This window comes from Rhinolophus ferrumequinum, chromosome 16, assembly GCF_004115265.2.
Source record: "Rhinolophus ferrumequinum isolate MPI-CBG mRhiFer1 chromosome 16, mRhiFer1_v1.p, whole genome shotgun sequence".
Lineage (NCBI taxonomy): Eukaryota > Metazoa > Chordata > Mammalia > Chiroptera > Rhinolophidae > Rhinolophus > Rhinolophus ferrumequinum.
In genome coordinates this window covers 7617536-7635596 of record NC_046299.1, presented here as the reverse complement: position 1 = coordinate 7635596, position 18061 = coordinate 7617536, and the positions used below count along the sequence as shown (strand labels likewise).

The 18061-nt window shown below is 45.6% G+C and overlaps 1 protein-coding gene across 46 annotated transcripts in view; it reads left to right on the top strand.

Annotated features, from left to right (window-relative positions):
* DMBT1 (deleted in malignant brain tumors 1) overlaps nt 1-18061 on the top strand; it is a 66058-nt gene that overhangs the window by 46115 nt on the left and 1882 nt on the right. For all 46 annotated transcript variants that reach the window (XM_033130301.1, XM_033130281.1, XM_033130282.1 and 43 more), the window contains 8 exons: nt 145-474; nt 1278-1307; nt 5420-5449; nt 5709-5859; nt 7279-7487; nt 11088-11272; nt 15474-15862; nt 17646-17917. In XM_033130301.1, coding sequence (XP_032986192.1) covers nt 145-474; nt 1278-1307; nt 5420-5449; nt 5709-5859; nt 7279-7487; nt 11088-11272; nt 15474-15862; nt 17646-17917 — 1596 coding nt within the window. The remainder of the gene's footprint in view (nt 1-144; nt 475-1277; nt 1308-5419; nt 5450-5708; nt 5860-7278; nt 7488-11087; nt 11273-15473; nt 15863-17645; nt 17918-18061) is intronic.

Sequence of the window (18061 nt, the reverse complement as noted above, 5' to 3'; positions counted from 1 at the left end):
TGATGAGGGTTAACCCCTGGGCTGGTCCTAACATGTCCTGTGCCCAGGGATTTTTGCTAAGAGAACATGCCTAGAGTCTGGATTGTGCCTCTGCCTTATAGCTCCAGACACACACTGAGGGGGTGTTCCTGTGCCGCACTCTAGGGTTCGGGACCGAATTGAGTTTGGCTGTGAGGCTGGTAAACGGAGGTGACCGGTGTCAGGGCCGGGTGGAGGTCCTGTACCAGGGCTCATGGGGCACCGTGTGTGACGACGAATGGGACACCAACGACGCCAACGTGGTGTGCAGGCAGCTGAGCTGCGGCTGGGCCGTGTCGGCTCCAGGAAATGCCCGTTTCGGGCAGGGCTCAGGGCCGATTGTCCTGGATGACGTGAGATGCTCGGGGCACGAGTTCTACCTGTGGAGCTGTCCACACAGAGGCTGGAACTCGCACAACTGTAACCACGGGGAGGACGCCGGCGTCATCTGCTCAGGTAGGCCTCAAACATGTTTGGTTTGTCTTTCATCGATAAGGTTGTTTTTTGCAAGTTTATGTATCTAAAACTGTTTTTTTCCTCAATGTTTGTTTTTTTATTTCTCTTTTTTTGATGTTTTCTTAGCTCTCTGCCTATGTCAGTATTCGTTTTAATCTTAGTCAGAGTTTGAGATGGTGAATTAGGGCAAAGGTCTTATCTGAAGGTCACAGTGAAGACCTTCCTCACTAGTTGGTCAGTGAAAGCCAGAGGCAAGAGAGCAGTGCCACTAGGTTGTCTCTGAGTGGAATTATATGGCCTGGGATTGCAGAGATGTTCATATCACTGGCCTAGGTGTTGGTATTTTCTATCCTTGCATGTAACTCTTCCGAGGGCTTCATGTACTCTCTACTCCTGCTCTGCACTGTGAACCCAACAACCCCGACGAGGCCTGCCAGGCACAGCCTTATAATTTCCTATGGTCGGGTCTGAAAGATCACCCATGGGATTTTGACCTGGAGTTAGACTCCTCTCTTCCTCAGTGAAATGCTCAAAGTTCCAAGGTAGACAATTGTTCTTGGGCCTAGTAGGTCACTATATGTGATCACAGATTTCATCACCCTAACTTTGGAATGAATGGATGATGTCTTCCTAGACTTTGACGAGGAACGTCTTTCCAAGGGTCGGATGGCAAATACCCCGCCCTCCATGGCACGAGGCAAGCATTGACTGAGTGTCTGAGCTGCTCTCTTTCTTCCACCTTTGCTTCTCGTTGTGCCACCCTTCTGTGCAATACGTCTGATAGAACCTTCTCTCTCTCACAGATGCCTGGTCCCAGACCACAAGCCCGCCAGGTACGTCCAGCGCCTATGACTCCTGGCTGTCTCTTCTCCCTGTACTCATCTCAACAGCCCCCCAGCAGTAGCTCCAGGAGGGGACCGTGGAGTTTTCTGCCTCCCAGTACCTTCCCTAATCACTCTAGGGCATGTAGACAGTTCCAGTGGAGCCCCTAACACATTGGTCGTCTGACCTGGCTCAGCGGGATAAGAGCGTTCTGGCCACACAGTGCTTACCCTCCGCTTCTGGTGATGGGGGAGGCTCCATCCTGCCGTCAGGTCTGCTCGAAAGCTTTCTCTGGGCCAAATGTTATGTGTGATTGGAGAAGAGAGATTTTCATGCCCTATGCCACAGGCAGGTAAGTCCTGTAAGGGATGCTTTTTGCCAAAGAACACGCTGTCAGGAGAGCACTGTAATTGCTCTTGAAGATTGTAAACCTCATTACCACTACGAACTTTCAAGTGCGGATTTTGGCTCATTGCAAACTCTCAGAAAAGGCCTTTTTCTCCCCCAGCCCGCAGAGCTTCTCACACCCCACTGTTTCTGACCTGTCATAGATCACTAGACCCAACCTTGATTCTATACCCTCCTTTCTAAATCTGTTTCTCTCCAGACTGGTGGTATACAGGATCCAATGGCAAGCATCATTTGGATCTAGTCAATCATTAGCATTCAGCACCGTAGCCAACAGGCCTGGGTGAAGTTGTTGAATCTCAGGTTAAACCCCCATGCTCATCACCTCATCCAGTGTGGAGGGTTCCCTCTATCCATTAGAATTATGGGTTCCCTTCCCCTACCAGTTATGGGACATATTTGCCAGGACATTTTTGTTTGCAAGTGACAGCAACCCAACTCAAACTCTCCCATGGTTCACATATTTAGGACATTCTGTGGTAGGTCTAGCTTCAGGTACAGCTGGATCCAGAAGTTCAAAGACTGTCTGTCCCCTGCACTTTGCGTACCTCTACTTTCTTACATGTGTGGGCCTCACTATCAGCTTGCTTTCTGCATATGGGGGTAGTTTCAGCCCCAAGTCTACATTCCACCAGACGAAAGAATATTTGTCACAGTATCTCCAGCTGACAAGCCCTAGAGAAACTCTGAGCAGCTTGCTTAGCAATAGGTGACATCTCCCAAACCATCTCCCTGTGTTCTAATGGTCTAGTCAGGGTCTTATGTCCATATTCTTATTCACTGGGAGAAAACAAGAGGACGTGAGGCCTTCCCACTAGGCCCTACTTGAACCTCGTGGGAACTGGTTTTGGTTGTTGTCTTTTTAATAGGAAGGAGAGTTTCTGTTACAATAAAATCAGACAGGAGGGAGGTTTGAGACACACAGAAAGCACTCCCTATGGCAGCATGGCCTCCTTAAATATTCTCTGCTGGATGCTGGCTGGTGGTTCCCCAGCCCTCCCCTCCCCATAAGAGGGTCAGGGCCTTGCCTCTCCCTGGGGTGTCAGCTTATTGTGTCACAGCTTATTGTGGATATGGCCCTGGAGTAAAGCCAGGATCCTGGACTGGGGAAAATGGCCAAACATTTTCTGCTTGTCTGTTGGTTCAGTCTCTGGACTTTCCCCGACCATAAAGTGTATTGTTTTGACTGTACAGTCCAGTGATTTTTATATAGTCACAGACTTGTATAACCATCACCACTGTCTAGTTCCAGGATTTTTCATCATCGCCAAAGGAAACCCCATACCCACTAACCAGTCACACCCTAGTCCCCTTTCCCCTGGCAATCACGAATGTACTCTCTGTCTCTATGGATTTGCCTATTCTGGATATTACATTTTAATGGAATCAGACAATATGTGGCTTTTTGTGACTGGCTTGTTTCACTTTGCATAAGCTTTCAAGTTTCATCTGCATTGTAGCTTGTATTAGGACTCCCTTTTTATGGCTGAGTGATATTTTGTTGTATGGCTAGATCACATCGTATTTACCCATTCATCTGTTGATGGACATTTGGGTTGTTTCTATCTTTTGGCTATTGTGAACAGCACTACTACAAGCATTTGTATATAATTTTTGTTTGAACACCCATTTCCAATTCTTTTGGGTGTAGACCTGGGAGTGGAACTGCTGGGTCACATGATAATTCTATATTTAATTTACTGTGGAAACACTGAACTGTTTACCACAGGGACTGTACCATTTTAACTTGCCACCAAGTGTATGAGAGATTCAATGTCTCTCCATCCTCACCACCACTTGTTATTATGTGTCTTTTTCATTACGATCGTCCTGGTAGGTGGGAGATGGTATTCCATCGTGGTTGTGATTTGCGTTTCCCAAATGACTAATGATGTTGACCAGCTTTTCATGTGCTTGTTGGCCATGTGTATATATTCTCTGGAGAACAGGGCCCTCGTTATATAGATGTCAGCCTGAGGGCCAGAGGGTCCAGCTCACAGGCTAGCGAGGACACAATTCACGGGAGACTGAGATCATGAAGCCTAGTCCATTGGTATCTCTGGCAAATGTCTCTGGTGTCTCCTTCCTCCAGGGAGGCCTAAGTAACTCTAGCATTTTTTCTTCTTTTCTGCCACCCACAGTATATACAGCTAAGTGTCAGTGACAGTGACTCCTGCCCACTGTCATGATATTCACGGATCCATGGTTTGTTTAAGATTCAGGGCAAGCTTTGGGTTTGAAAGTGACCTGAGGAGGAGCTCAGTGGAATAGGAGCCTTCATGAGAAGCTTCAGGCCTAGTGGGGGGTCCCTATGGACTGCGTAAGTTGGTTCAAGGTGGAGTTTCCAGAGACCAGGTCCTAGGGCTGCTCCTTGGTGGGGGGCTGGGAAGCTGTCTCGGGTGGATTCCCCCTGCAGGTACCCAGGTTGTTCTCAGTGGTCACTGTGGATACAGGCTGATGACTTCCCCTCTTTGCCCTGCCTCCCATGGCTGGGCTCAGGAATTGAATTGCTGGGCATTGTTGGAAGCAATTTAGAGAAAATGCATAGCTCGGCCCACACCAAAGAAGCAGTCTATAAAACAGCCCCTTGAGGGTAAAGAGTGAGGAACAGGCTTCAGTCAAGTCTTATTGCTGGAAACATTAACCCAAACCCAGAAGCCTTGGTCGTATTTCTTCTGCTGGCTAAGTGACTTGTTTTAACTAAGGAGATCTCCTTCCCCTTCTTTTAAGTAAATAGGATAAGTGATACTTCAAAGAATAGACTTAAAGCCTTTTATTTCTTACAGTGTCTTCAAAGCTTTGGGAGGAAGATAGGAGATAATAACTAGATAATTTCACAAAGCATCATACTTTTACATGCAAATTCTACCTGATGATATAGCTACAGTTCAGTCACTTTCTATTGATTGCTCCTAAAAAATTACTCTTACCATCATTTTAAATACCTGCACTGAATTCCACTGGACAGCTGTGCCCACAAATTATTTAACTAGTCCCCAATTGCTGCACATTTCAGTTATTTATATTTCTTCATTATTATAAATGACCCCGTGAGGAAGAATATTTTTATAAGTAAATCTTTGCATACCGCCTCATTTTTTCCCTTTAGCAAAGAAATAGATTTAATGGACTAAAGTTAACCTAGTGCCTGGTACCTAGAATGTACTTAATAAATACTAACTCTTAGGATATGTTAAGTATTTTCAGATCTTTGCTGTGTCGATGGCCACATGGCCATAAAGAATGGTTGTAAAACTACAAAATAATGAAGCTGAGAAGAGAAATTGACCTCCTCCCTCAGATAGAGCCCAGTATTAAATATTTAATACAGAATTAATGATATAATTACAGTTGTGAGAGGTGTTTCAAAGGGAAAGATCCGTATACAAAGCGGACACATTAGCAGAGTTTACTTGATCCAGGGGCGGGGGAAGTTCTTTATGAAGTGACATGGTAAGGCTCACAAGAGAAGCAGGATCCTTTGCTCAGTTGGGGTCTGGAGCCAATGCTTTGGGCTCCCACCATCCCACTATGTTGGGAGTCAGTCTTTTCCGTCCCCTCCTCTAGGCTGTGAGCTCTCTGAGGGCAAGGCCAATAACCAGCACCTCACTGTGAACCCAGGGTTGACACCTTTCTGGCACAGAGAAAGCAAGCACTCAACAATTGTGTCAAGGATGCTAGGAAACTGATCATTCTCTTTTCTCTTTGCCAACAGCTCCTACGCTCCCTGTCAGCAGCCCAACCAGTAAGTTCTGAGCTCCCTGACAAATCCCCTTTCACTTCCCCTCATTGACAGTGACACTGGGGAGGGATGATGAGAATGATGAAAAGACGGCTTCCCTAAGTATAGCTGCCCGGGAAGGGCATCCTACAGACCCTCAGTGACGGTCCAGGTCTAGGCCACCTCCTGATGGATGTTTACCTTGGAAATGGTTGAAAAATCTCCCCCAGGTGATGTGCCATGTGGTCTAGGCAGCATCAGCTTTTCCATTTTGTCCCAACAGCAAATTATTCCTGTGGAGGCTTCCTGTCCCAGCCATCCGGGCACTTTTCCAGCCCATTCTATCCTGGGAACTATCCAAACAATGCCAGATGTGTGTGGGACATAGAAGTCCAGAACAATGACCGTGTGGCCCTTGTCTTCAGAAACGTCCAGTAAGTGTGTGGGTGCAGAACAGAGCGCGTGGGGGGCCCCCCAGACAGTTTAGAAGGGAATAAACAGTACCTAGCAATTTAGGAGAGATGTTTGCCCATTGACATTTTTTCTCATGGGTTCAATATTTGACCAGGCACAGAGGCAGCCTGTGCAGGTGGGACCAGGACAAAAGCCCTGGTTTAAAGTCTCGGTTTGTCACTAATTTGCTGTGTGGCCACAGGAAATCACTTACCTTTCCTGAGCCGCAGTCAAAAGAAGGAAATAAAATACCTGCTTTCCTCCCTTCACTGGTTCCTGGGAAAGTCAGAAGAGAGAAATATAGGTATATACTTAGAAAATGGTACCCAATGGGAGGGATTTTTGTTAACAGTAATAATAACACAAAGAATCCTATGAACAAGCACACCAGTTTTTCTGAGCCCTTTTCTCTCCTCTCCTTCTTTTTTGGGGGTGACTTCTGGGGCTCAGGCAGAGATGGAGAAACCACAGCTGCAGAGATTAGGTTATTTGTTCCTCATCCGACGAAGGGTGGGGCTCATTGTTTTAAGCAGAGAAAACATCATGCAAACCCCATTAATATATGATTGGTCCAAGGAGCGGGGGTGACCATGCAGAAGTACCAGTATTTTCTAGTGTCCTGGAAAGGAGAAAGTACCATACATTCTTCTCTAACAGTCATCACTGAACAAAATAGCTTTCTTTCTTGATTTCTGATTTGCAGTGGCCTTGGGGGCCTCTGCCTTGGAAATTCATTTGGGCAAAAGAGATAATATTATTTTAATCCTCTCACCATTATAGTTCCTTTTGGATTTGGGGGACTCTCCTTAAAACTCATGAAATCCTATGGACGAAGGTTGACCACGACTGGTCCTTTAGCCAGCATCTGAAAAGCAATGGCCACCACCATTTGTGACATTTTATGAAGCCTTTTCCATATATTGTTTCACTTGAGCCTCACAGCAGCTCTCTTCACTGTGCATGGATAGGGTTATTTCACGTTTGTAAATAAGAAACCTGAGCTTCAGAGAGGTTATTTGACTTGCCTAATATTTATTTATTCAATTATTTATTTCTGTCACTATGAACTCATGAATACTTATTTTATCCTAGGGGAGACTGGGGTCTTTTTCATTGAAGAAAAAGTCAAAGACAGGATGTGATCCCTTTCTTTCATGAGACAAAGGGCTGTTAGGAGAGGGGTTGTAGATGTCATATGTGTGACTCCAGAAGGGAGAACTAAGACCCATGTATGGAGGTCATGGAAGAAAAATCTCTGCTTGATTTAAGAAAATCTACTACTTTCCGTTACTAATATGGCAGAGTTTCTGGCACAGAAGTGTGACCCCACACTGAAGTCTGACCTCCTGCATCAAATCCTGGTGAAAAGTGAACCCCAACCTTGTGCCCTGTCTTTGCAGGCTTGAAGGGGGCTGTAACAACGATTACATAGAAGTGTTCGATGGCCCATACCACAGTTCCCCTCTCATTGCCCGGGTTTGTGATGTGTCAAGTGGATCCTTCATTTCGTCATCCAACTTCATGTCTGTTCGCTTCGTCAGTGATGGCAGCATCACGAGGAGAGGGTTCCAGGCTGAATACTACTCTAGTCCTTCCAATGACAGCACCAGTAAGTCCCCCTCAAGAGGGCTCTTTAGGGATGGGGGCACCTCTGAGAGCCTTCTACTGCTCAACCATTCTGTGGTTTTGGAACAAGAAACTAGAGCAGCTTTGTCAGGTCACCAAGGCTTGCTCTGGTGCTGAAGGAGTCCAAGGGCAGTGGGTCTTGGGACTCTGGCTGCCCAGAAATGAGGTCAAGGGCCAGAGCTGGCTGATAGGCAGTATATCGGCCTCACTGCAGTCAGCAGAGACTAAGTAGAAGGTGCAAAGTGATGCTTTCAACATATAGTGAGATGCCAATGCCAGGGACAGAGGTGACCACCTGGCTTGAGGCCTGGTGACCATCCCAGACTGTGGGACACCGTGACCATATCCTGAGGCCTAGCACATTTGGCTACTTATCCGAAGATGGACTGAGCTGGTCACTCAGCCACTTCCAGCAGAGGCCATGGCCACGATTCTAGCTGTTAAATGGACTAATTTACAGATTGGCCAGGGATTGGGCAAGGTGATGTCCAAGCAATCTTTGTCAGTCAGGATTTTCAGCATTGACCTGCACCAGAGCTAAAGGACCTTATTTCACAACATCTCCACAGTTCACCTGGAGCATTATTTTACCCTGTGGATAAATGGTAACTTGGCGAAACATCTCACTCATTTCACATCCTGCCTCCATTTCTTCATCTGAGGAATCCCAAGTCCCTGTGTCCTCATAGGGCTCTCATGAGGACGAGACTGGCTTGGGTCCTAGGGTACCTCAGGGTTGTGGTGAGGCGTGTCCTGATGTGGACCATCTTTGTCAGCCATTTTTTTTTTAAATTAGTTTCAGGTGCACAAGACAAAGTAATACTTAGGCGTTTATCATTTATATCCCTCACACTGTGTGAACCCCACTCCCCATCCACTATCCCTCTGACATCACACAGAGCCATTACATTTCCACTGTCTCTATTCCTAATGCTGTACTCCGCTTCTTGTAAGTATATACATACATATATATATATACATGTATGTATGTATATAAAATTAGAATTGGCATTCATTATTGTTCAGCTTCAGCTTCAGGTGTACAGTGCAGTGATCAGGCATCTACATCTTCCCTGAGGTGGTCTCCCAAATGAGACACGTGTCCATCGGATACCCTACAAAATCTTTACATTATTGATTACATTCCCCAAATTAATTTTCAAAACCCCGTGGCCATCTTGTGGTTACTGATTGTTTTCTAATCCCCTCACCTTCCTCCTTATCCCCACCCCTCGGCCCATCTAGCAACCCTCAGTTTTTCCTCTTTGTCTCCAAAACTTTTTCTGATTAGTTCATTCACTTATTCTTTTCTTTAGATAAGTAAGATCATATGGTGTTTGTCTTTCTCTGTCTGACTTATTTCACTTAACATAATGTTCTCTAGGTCCATCCATGTTGTTGCAAATGGTAAGATTTCTTTCTTCTTCATGGCTGTGTAATACTCCATTGTATAAATGTACCACAGTTTCTTAATCCAGTCATCTAGCGATGGGCATTTTGGTTGTTTCCATGTCTTGGCTATTGTGTATAGTGCTGCAATACACATAGGAGTGCATAAAGTTTTTTGAATTAGAGTTTTGGATTTCTCTGGATACATACCTAGGAGTGAAATTGCTGGATCATAAGGTAGTTCCATTTTCAGATTTTTGAGATACCTCCATACTGTTTTCCATAGTGGCTGCACCAATCTGCAATCCCACCAACAGTGCACAAGGGTTCCCTTTTCTCCACATCCGCGCCAGCACTTTTTTGTTGATTTATTGATGATAGCCATTTTGATTGGGGTGAAGTGGTATCTCATTGTGGTTTTTATTTGCATTTCTCTGATGGTTAGTGAGGTTGAGCATTTTTTCATATGTCTGTTTGCCATCTGTATGTCCTTTTTAGAAAAATGTCTTTTCATGTCCTCCGCCCATTATTTAATTGGGTTGTTTGGTTTTTTTTGGAGTTGAGTTGAGTGAGTTTTTTAATAAATTTGTGATATTAACCCCTTATCAGATATATCATTGGCAAATATCTTTTCCCATTCAGTAGGATCCCTTTTTGTTTTATTGATGATTTCCTTTGCTGTGAAAAATCTTTTTAGTTTGATGTAATCCCACATGTTTATTTTTTCTCTTACTTCCCTTGCGTGAGGGGATATATCAGTAAAAATCTTACTCCGGGTAATGTCTGTGAAGTTTCTGCCTATATTTTCTTCTACGAATTTTATGGTTTCAGATCTTACATTTAAGTCTTTAAGCCATTTTGAATTTATTTTTGTATATGGCGTAAGGAGGTGGTCCAGCTTCATTTTTTTGCATGTGTCTGTCCAGGTTTCCCAGCACCATTTATTGAATAGACTGTCTTTACCCCACCATACATTCTTGCTTCCATTGTCGTAGATTAAATGGCCATATAGGCATGGATTTATTTTTGGACTCTCTATTCTGTTCCATTGATCTATGTGTCTGTTTTTATGCCAGTACCATGCTGTTTTGATTACTGTAGCCTTGTAGTATAATTTGATGTCAGGTATTGTTATACTTCCCACTTTGTTCTTATTTCTCAAGATTGCTGAAGCTATCCAGGGTCTTTTATGGTCCCATATAAATTTTAGGATTATATGTTCTATTTCTGTGAAAAACGTCGTTGGTAGTTTGATAGGAATTGTATTGAATATGTATATTGCCTTTGGCAGTATGGACATTTTAACTATATTAATTCTTCCTATCCATGAACATGGTATGTGTTTCCATCTATTTGTATCTTCTTTCATTTTTTTCTTCAGTGTCTTATAATTTTCTGAGTACAGATCTTTTACTTCTTTGGTTAAATTTATTCTCAGGTATTTTATAGTCTTTGAAGCAATTGTAAGTGGGATTGTTTTTTTAATTTCTCCTTCTGATGTTTTATTATTAGTATATACAAATGCAACTGATTTCTGAATATTAATTTTGTATCCTGCTACTTTACTAAATTCATCTATCAGCTCTAATAGTTTCTTGGTGGAGTCTTTAGGGTTCTCTATATATAGTATCATGTCATCTGCATATAATGACAATTTTACTTCCTCCTTACTGATTTGGATGCCTTTTATTTCTTTTTCTTGTCTGATTGCTGTGGCTAGAACTTCCAGCACTTTGTTGAATAGAAGTGGAGAAAGTGGGCAAACTTGCCTTGTTCCTGATCTTAAGGGGAATGGTTTTAGCTTTTACCCATTGAGTATGATGTTAGCTGTGGGTTTATCATATATGGCCTTTATTATGTTGAGATATGATCCCTCTATTCCCACTTTCTTAAGGGTTTTTATCATAAATGGCTGCTGGATTTTATCAAATGCTTTTTCTGCATCTATTGATATGATCATGTGATTTTTATTTTTCATTTTGTTAATGTGGTGTATCACATTAATTGATTTGCAGATGTTGAACCACCCTTGCATACCAGGGATGAATCCCACTTGATCATGGTGTATGATCTTTTTAATGTATTGTTTGTCAGCCATCTTGATCCCTGCACCTATGTATGGGAGGAGCTCCTAGTGGGACTTGCTGTGGCTTGAGGGTACTGACTGACTGCATTATCTGCCTTTGGCCACCAGGGCTGCTGTGTCTGCCGAATCAAATGCAAGCCAACGTGAGCAGGAGTTACCTCCAATCCCTGGGCTATTCTGCCTGGGACCTTGTCATTCCCACATGGAACGGAAGCTACCATTGTAAGCCCCAGATAATGTCAAGCCAAGTGATATTCACAATTCCCTATTCAGGCTGTGGTACCACCCAGAAGGTAAGTCTGGGGCTTCCCACTCTATCTCCTGCTGAGCAAGCTTTTCTACAGTCACATGCACTGTGCTTCTTGAATTTGGGGTACTCGGAAGACATGATTATGGTATAACCAGAATGTAATAGGGGTGAAGATATAAATGTGTTCATTGGTGCCATGACGTAGCTGCAGCCACTTCCACATAGAAGGAAGGAAGAGAAGCGTAGGTCATTAGGCAGTTTTTCCAGCACTGCCCAACACGGATGGTGTCTGGCGGGCTGCCACTCACATCAGCCATAACAGTAGCAGATCCTGGGGCACAGCTGCAGGTTTTGTGGGACCTGAAGCTTAAACAGTTTGGGGTCAGGGTGGGTAAATGGGGCAGGTGCCTCATTAAGTGAAAGAATTCAGACATATTTTATTTTCATAAATCTTACCCAAAACTCATGGCTGTGCCAATACGTTGCCAGGCCTTGGCAGAACCTGTACATACAGGGAACCCTTAGCTTCAGCTTCAATAGCTTCACAGTCCATTGACCTCAGCAGCTGCCATTTTTTGAGCTGTCACCATCTAGGGTGACCAGCTGTCTTGGTTTGCCTGGGACTTGGCAGATTTAAGCATGGAAAAGTCCCGTGTCCCCGGAAACTCCTCAGTCCTGAGCAAACTGAAATGGTTGGTCAACCCACGAGTGGCAGACACTGGGATTAGTCAGTGTCACACTCCCCAAATCCCCACCAAGTATTCTCTCACTGTCATCCCACTTTAAAAATAGGGACACTGGGCTTTGAGGAGTGAAGCCATTTGCCCAAGACCACTCAGTCAGCAAGTGGTGAGGCTTACGCCATTATGCTGCGTGAAAGAAGCCAGGCACACAAGAGTACCTACTCTGTGATTCCATTTCTCTAAAATTTAGAAATGGAGAATAAATGCGTGATGGAAAGTCGACCTGGTTAGAGGGAATTGCCTACCAAGGGGCAGGACGGAGCTGTTTGAGTTAGTGGAAATGTTCTGTATCGTATTGTGGTGGTGTTTGTTGTCAAACCTCACTGAGTACACTTAGACTGGTTACATTTAATTTTATGTACTTTTTTTTCAGTTATGCATTCTAAGTTCTGAATTTTTGGCTGACACCTCAGTAATCTTTTTAAGATTTTTGTCTCAGGGAACAGACATAGTGAAAATACTTTTATTTCGCTTAGGACTGCAGTAAATACACAACGTGAAATGCTCAAATATGTACAATGTGTGTGACAAACACATTCCAAGGGCCTCAGGTTGTCATTCACCATGACAAACTGTGCTAGGTGCTCAAATGAATCTGCTCCTCACCTAGCAAGGTCATTCCTGATCCTTTAACACATAAGAAACAGTGAGACAGGACGGAGACATTCATTTAGTCAACCCAATTGGCTTGTCGGCCCGGGGTAGGTGCTGGGCCTCAGGGTCTGCAATCCAGGTCTCCTGAAAGGAACTGAGTGGGTCAGGGAGACTTACATGCAGAGAAGTGTACATATTAGTCAGGTCATGCAAACATTCTAGTCAACCTGGCTTTTGTATCTTGCCCTGTAAATTAATCGTGTGAATTCTGGTTTGTCATGAATTTCGTCGGTGGGAGTCAGTTCATCAGAAGTGATCACCCCTCCTGATTCCAAATGTGCACCTGGAGATTCTGACATCTCCGTTAGGAGCCGCCAAAGGAACATGTCAACCCTGAGTGGTTGTGGGCGTCACGTGCTCCATTCTGCTTCCTCCACTGATTTCAATACCCTACCCGTGCCACTACCAAGCTGAGTGCCTCAGCTTACTCATGTGTTTTATTCGTCTTTGCAACTCCCAGTGCCCCTGACATGGAGCCTTTCTAATCAGATTATTAACAGCTAATCTGTATGCCAGGCACTGAACTAAGAGTTTTACATGACTTTCAAAATTCTCCAGACAACTTTTGTTCCCATTCAATCATGAGGAAATGGAGGCTTACAAAAATTAAGTCACTTGCCCAAGTCCACATGATGGTGAACTGCAGAGCCAGAATTCCAGGTCCCCATTTAGCGGGTGTCTGACAGATGTTGGCTGGTGTGACTGAATAGCCGATATGAGAGGGAAGGACGCCAAGGCGAAGAGTCCACACCTCTGTGAGAACAGCAGTTGACTTACCTGCAAGACTTCCCGTGACATACTGAGTTCCTTTCAGGCTGAGCAGATCTCTAATAGCGAATTTTAATTTTAAATCAGAACTGCTTTTTATGATTTAGAAATAAACCCGAATTCCCCATTCATTTTTTTGGAGTGGATTCAGAATTCAGTTTAACCATAGAAACCAGAGACAAATGTGGATTCTACGAAAGCTCGCATGCTTGCGAGCTACTGTACAGAGTTCACTTCAGTTTGTCTCTGAAAGAGTAACAAGGTGACAACATGTACATGGTTTATTGTGACAGCCATTGACACTCAAATATAAAGCCAAGACATTTTTTTAAAAAAAAGAAAATATAATATACTCTCCAGGAACGCACAGAGCGCATAGAGACCATTCCAGATCTTTTCCCCAGACCTGAATCCTAAGTGCGGGCTCTGGCGCCCCCTGCAGGCCAGGCTGGCCCTGCCCCAGGTCTGGGACTGCAGAGACCTCTGGCTGTCCTCTGACAGAACAGGGAAACCGGTGATCAGAGAGAGGAGGAGGGAAGGGTCCTAGAGATGGCAAAACCACTTTACGTTACTTGTTAAACTTTTCTCTTTTTACATGTTGTTTACACGTTCTAAGGGTCAAACTCAGAACTGAGTTCTGTAACTGCAGACATAAAATGAAAGCCTCTCCAACTGGCGACGTTCTGACGAGTAATTATAGTCAAGAACAAGTGCTGGCTTCAGAAGGACACTTGTCTAATGTCCCACACGGCCAGGAATGGAGTTTTGCTCTTGTACCTGACTAAATGTGACTACATGACAAGCCTTCCTTCTCCTCCTCCTTCTTTTATAAAGTGTAATAACGTTGCCTTACATTTTAGGACTTCCATTTAGGCCACCATGGTGTTATTTTTGTGTGTTTTTTTTTCTTGCAAAAGCACCCATAGCTTGTGGGAACTTGTACCTGGCTAGAAGTTTGCTTCTGACCATCATAGCATTTGGGAGAGGAAGAGTTCCCCTCCCTCACTGCCCAGTCTCTGCCTGGCAATGCTTCACTTGTGCTCATCTCACTTGGGGCTAGATAATCATGATCATGAAGCTTCCAAGGGACTTTATTCACGCCTGTGTCCTGTTGGCCGTTTGGGCTGACTGCTCCCACCCCATTCGTCATTCATCACAGTACTTTTGCTGGGCCTCTATCCCTTCTCCCTTTCAGCCATTCCATGGGTGTTTATTGATGTCACTGACACTATCATTGACCCAATATCAAGCCCTGGGAAAAGAGATGCTTAGACATCATCCTTTCCTTGAGATGCTCAGAGAATACCAAGGTTCTCGTTCTCAGAAAAGTCACTCTTACAAGATGGTAGGCATATCAAATGGCATGAGAGACTAACATTCTTATGAATTTGCTGCTGGGTGAAAGATACAGTCAGAAACGGTCCTGTGGCACAGGGAATGACAAAGCAGTGTGTGACAGAAAGTGCTCCAACATTGCCATGCCCACCTGCCTGTCCATGTGAGCCTCTGGGGAAGACCCTACCACAGAGGTCAGAGACCCACTGGAGCCATAACTCTGGATCTCTTGTCGCTTCCAGCTCCCACAGCTTCAGACGCCAAGTTGCGATAGCTACTGACCCATTCAAACAGCACACTGAAAACTAACACCACCAGCCCCTCCCATGAGTACACATGGCTGCCTCTGCTGATTTCTCCCAGCAATAGTGAGAATAAAACAGAACTAGCCAGAAAGACCCCAAGCCATGGGGTCCAAACTCAGCTTAGTTGTACAGCAGAGCAAGGGATCATCCAGACACACCCATCTTCCCATGAGGAGCAGCTCCCAAGAGGCCCCAACACCTGGTCCAGACCATAGACCCCCACATATGGTCGAGAAAAGGGGCTGTGTGAGAGGAGGACGTCTTGCTAGTTAAGCAGCTAATGGTAGCCATGGCAGTAGGCACGTGCCATCTCTGTATGGTTCTCAGAGAGTTTTGAAGGCTTACTGAGCCACTTCCCTATCATTCTAACCAAAATCAGCGATGAGATTCCCTTAGCAGATGACATTTGCCTGACTGCTCTCCTGCCTGCCTCTCCTAGGTGGATAATGATACCATCATCTATTCCAACGTGCTCAAAGCAGATGCTGCAAGTGGCATCATCAGTAGGAAAAAGGACCTCCACATTCACCTCAGCTGCAAAATGCTCCAGGACACCTGGGTTGACACAATGTACATTGCTAATGACGACATCGAGGTCAAGGAAGTGCAGTATGGCAATTTCGACGTGAACATTTCCTTTTATACGTCACCTTCATTCTTATATCCCGTGACCAGCAGCCCATACTACGTGCACTTGAACCAGGACTTGTACCTTCAGGCCGAAATCCTCCATTCCGACGCCTCCTTGGCCTTGTTTGTGGACACCTGTGTGGCGTCGCCAGATTCCAGTGACTTCACCTCTCTGACTTATGATATAATCCGGAGAGGGTAAGGAGTGTCTTCCTGGGGTGGACTTGAACCTTTGCCTGACAACCCAAACATGAGTAGCCCAGAGGCTCAACGAATGCAGGTGTTGGTCCTCAAGCTCAGCCGGCCAGGTTATCATCTCTGGTTAACATACAGGGAGATGGGTGCCTGATGAATTGAGTGACTCACCAGTGGCCACCAAGCAGGTTAACTATAAACTGGGGTTAGACCCCATGTGACCAAACTCCAGGCAAGCCTTAGTATTAAAAGGACTTTGGTGAAGTGGCAAAGGCATTAATTTTGAAGCAGATTGAGACTGAGATGCCAGCTGTGCCACATACTAGCTGTATCACTCTGGACAGGCAGTCGCACCTCTCAGAGCCAGTTTCTTCACTCATCAAATAAGCACAGCGATGCCCACTTCATAGGCTATGGGGGATCTGATGAAAAAGAGCAGATGGGGCCTTGGGCAAAGAGCATGCATGCAGGTGGCCCACAAGGACAGTGGCACAAGGCAACAAGAGGTCTCGTGACCTACATCAGCTGGGAATAGACTTCTCAGAGTCCATGATTCCGGCCAAGCTCAAGAGATGCAGAGGTGAGGCCAGTGGTGTCCAGGCTGGGGTCACAGGTGCCCAGGTTGGGCTGCCCTACCATAGCCCCGCTTTCCTGGATGACAGGACTCTGGTGAGGTGCAGTTCACCTCTTCTGAGCTCACAGAGGGGTCCTGGACGCGGGCATGCCACTGTAACCCCTACTCTTTTGTCTCTGTCCACTGCTGTGGACATCATTTTTTGGCTTATAATTTGACCTTGTCTTAGTAACAATGTCTCACATAGAAGTTTTACTGACAAGAAAGGGCATCTGCTAGGAATTATGGTTGGGAAGTTAAATTTCACAGCTCCTTGAAACACTAAAAACAGTATCTCTTTCCAGGCACAGTTTGAATATGTGTTGCTTCGGTAAATAGGTGTTAAGGTTTATCTCGTTCATAGTCTGTGCAGTTGCTTCAAGTCACGGTAGCCTCCTTGACAGCCAAGGTGGGGGATAAGCTTCCCCAGACCCTCTTTTTTACAGAGTGACAAGGTGACATTTGAATTTATGTCAAACGATTGAGATGAATGCAAATGAGAGATTTGTTTCTTCTCTGCTAAAGGATTCTTTCTGGTCAAATTCTGGCATGTATGTGTACATAAGATATTGCAATTTTCTGGGGAGAAGGTGATATACATATGGAGTTAGATGTGTCCCAACTACACCTGGAACGCAGGGACTCATTGACTACATCTGGCCATCACTCAAATCACCTACCTGGATGCCCATTAGAATACCTTTGAGCTTCAAACACCTGGAGGGTACTCAGGACAGGTTGAGATGGTCAGGAGACACAGCCCTGGAGAGGGAGGGGCAGCAAAGACACCAGAGAGTAGCCAAATGTCACCTTGCCTGGACCTGAAATACCCTCATCCTTCCTGTCCTCTCCCTGAGCCCTGCTCCTCCCTGACTCACCTGGGTAACTGGGCCATTGAGCACGTGGTCACTGAGCACTCACTGTGAAATACGGGGCCTGCTTGTCAAGGTGGGCTCACTTGCTGCTTTAAGATGCTGCTGACCTGTCAGAGCTCCCAGGATTTTCCTGCAGGGCTGACAATATCTAAACCACACGTTCCCAAAACAGGAAGGTGAGATGAGGCCGGCGGCGTGGGCCTTGAGGGTGGGCTGTGGAGATCCAGCCCAGCACCTCCAAGTAGGAAGAATGCAGTGCACTGGTGAGAGCTAACGGGTTACTATTCTCTTCTTCCAGGTGTGTGAAGGACGAAACCTACCAGTCCTACCAACCGCCATCACCCCGTATCGCCCGCTTCAAGTTCAGGTCCTTCCACTTCCTGAACCGCTTCCCCAAGGTGTACCTGCAGTGTAAGATGGTGGTGTGCAGGGCCTACGACCACTCTTCCCGCTGTCGCAGAGGCTGCATTGTGAGGGCTAAGAGGGATGTGGGCTCCTACGAGGAGAAGATGGATGTCGTCCTGGGGCCCATCCAGCTGCAGGCCCCCGATGTTGAGAAGAGGAGCCTGGGTAGGTGGTCGCCTTCCCACCCCGCTGCCCGCCCGGGCCCAGGCCCATGACCTGCAGGGGCTCAGGCTGTTTCTGTTGGTGTCATGTGCCAACTTGAATTGGGCACCTACTATGTACCAAGTGTGCTCTGCTGTGCCAGGCGAT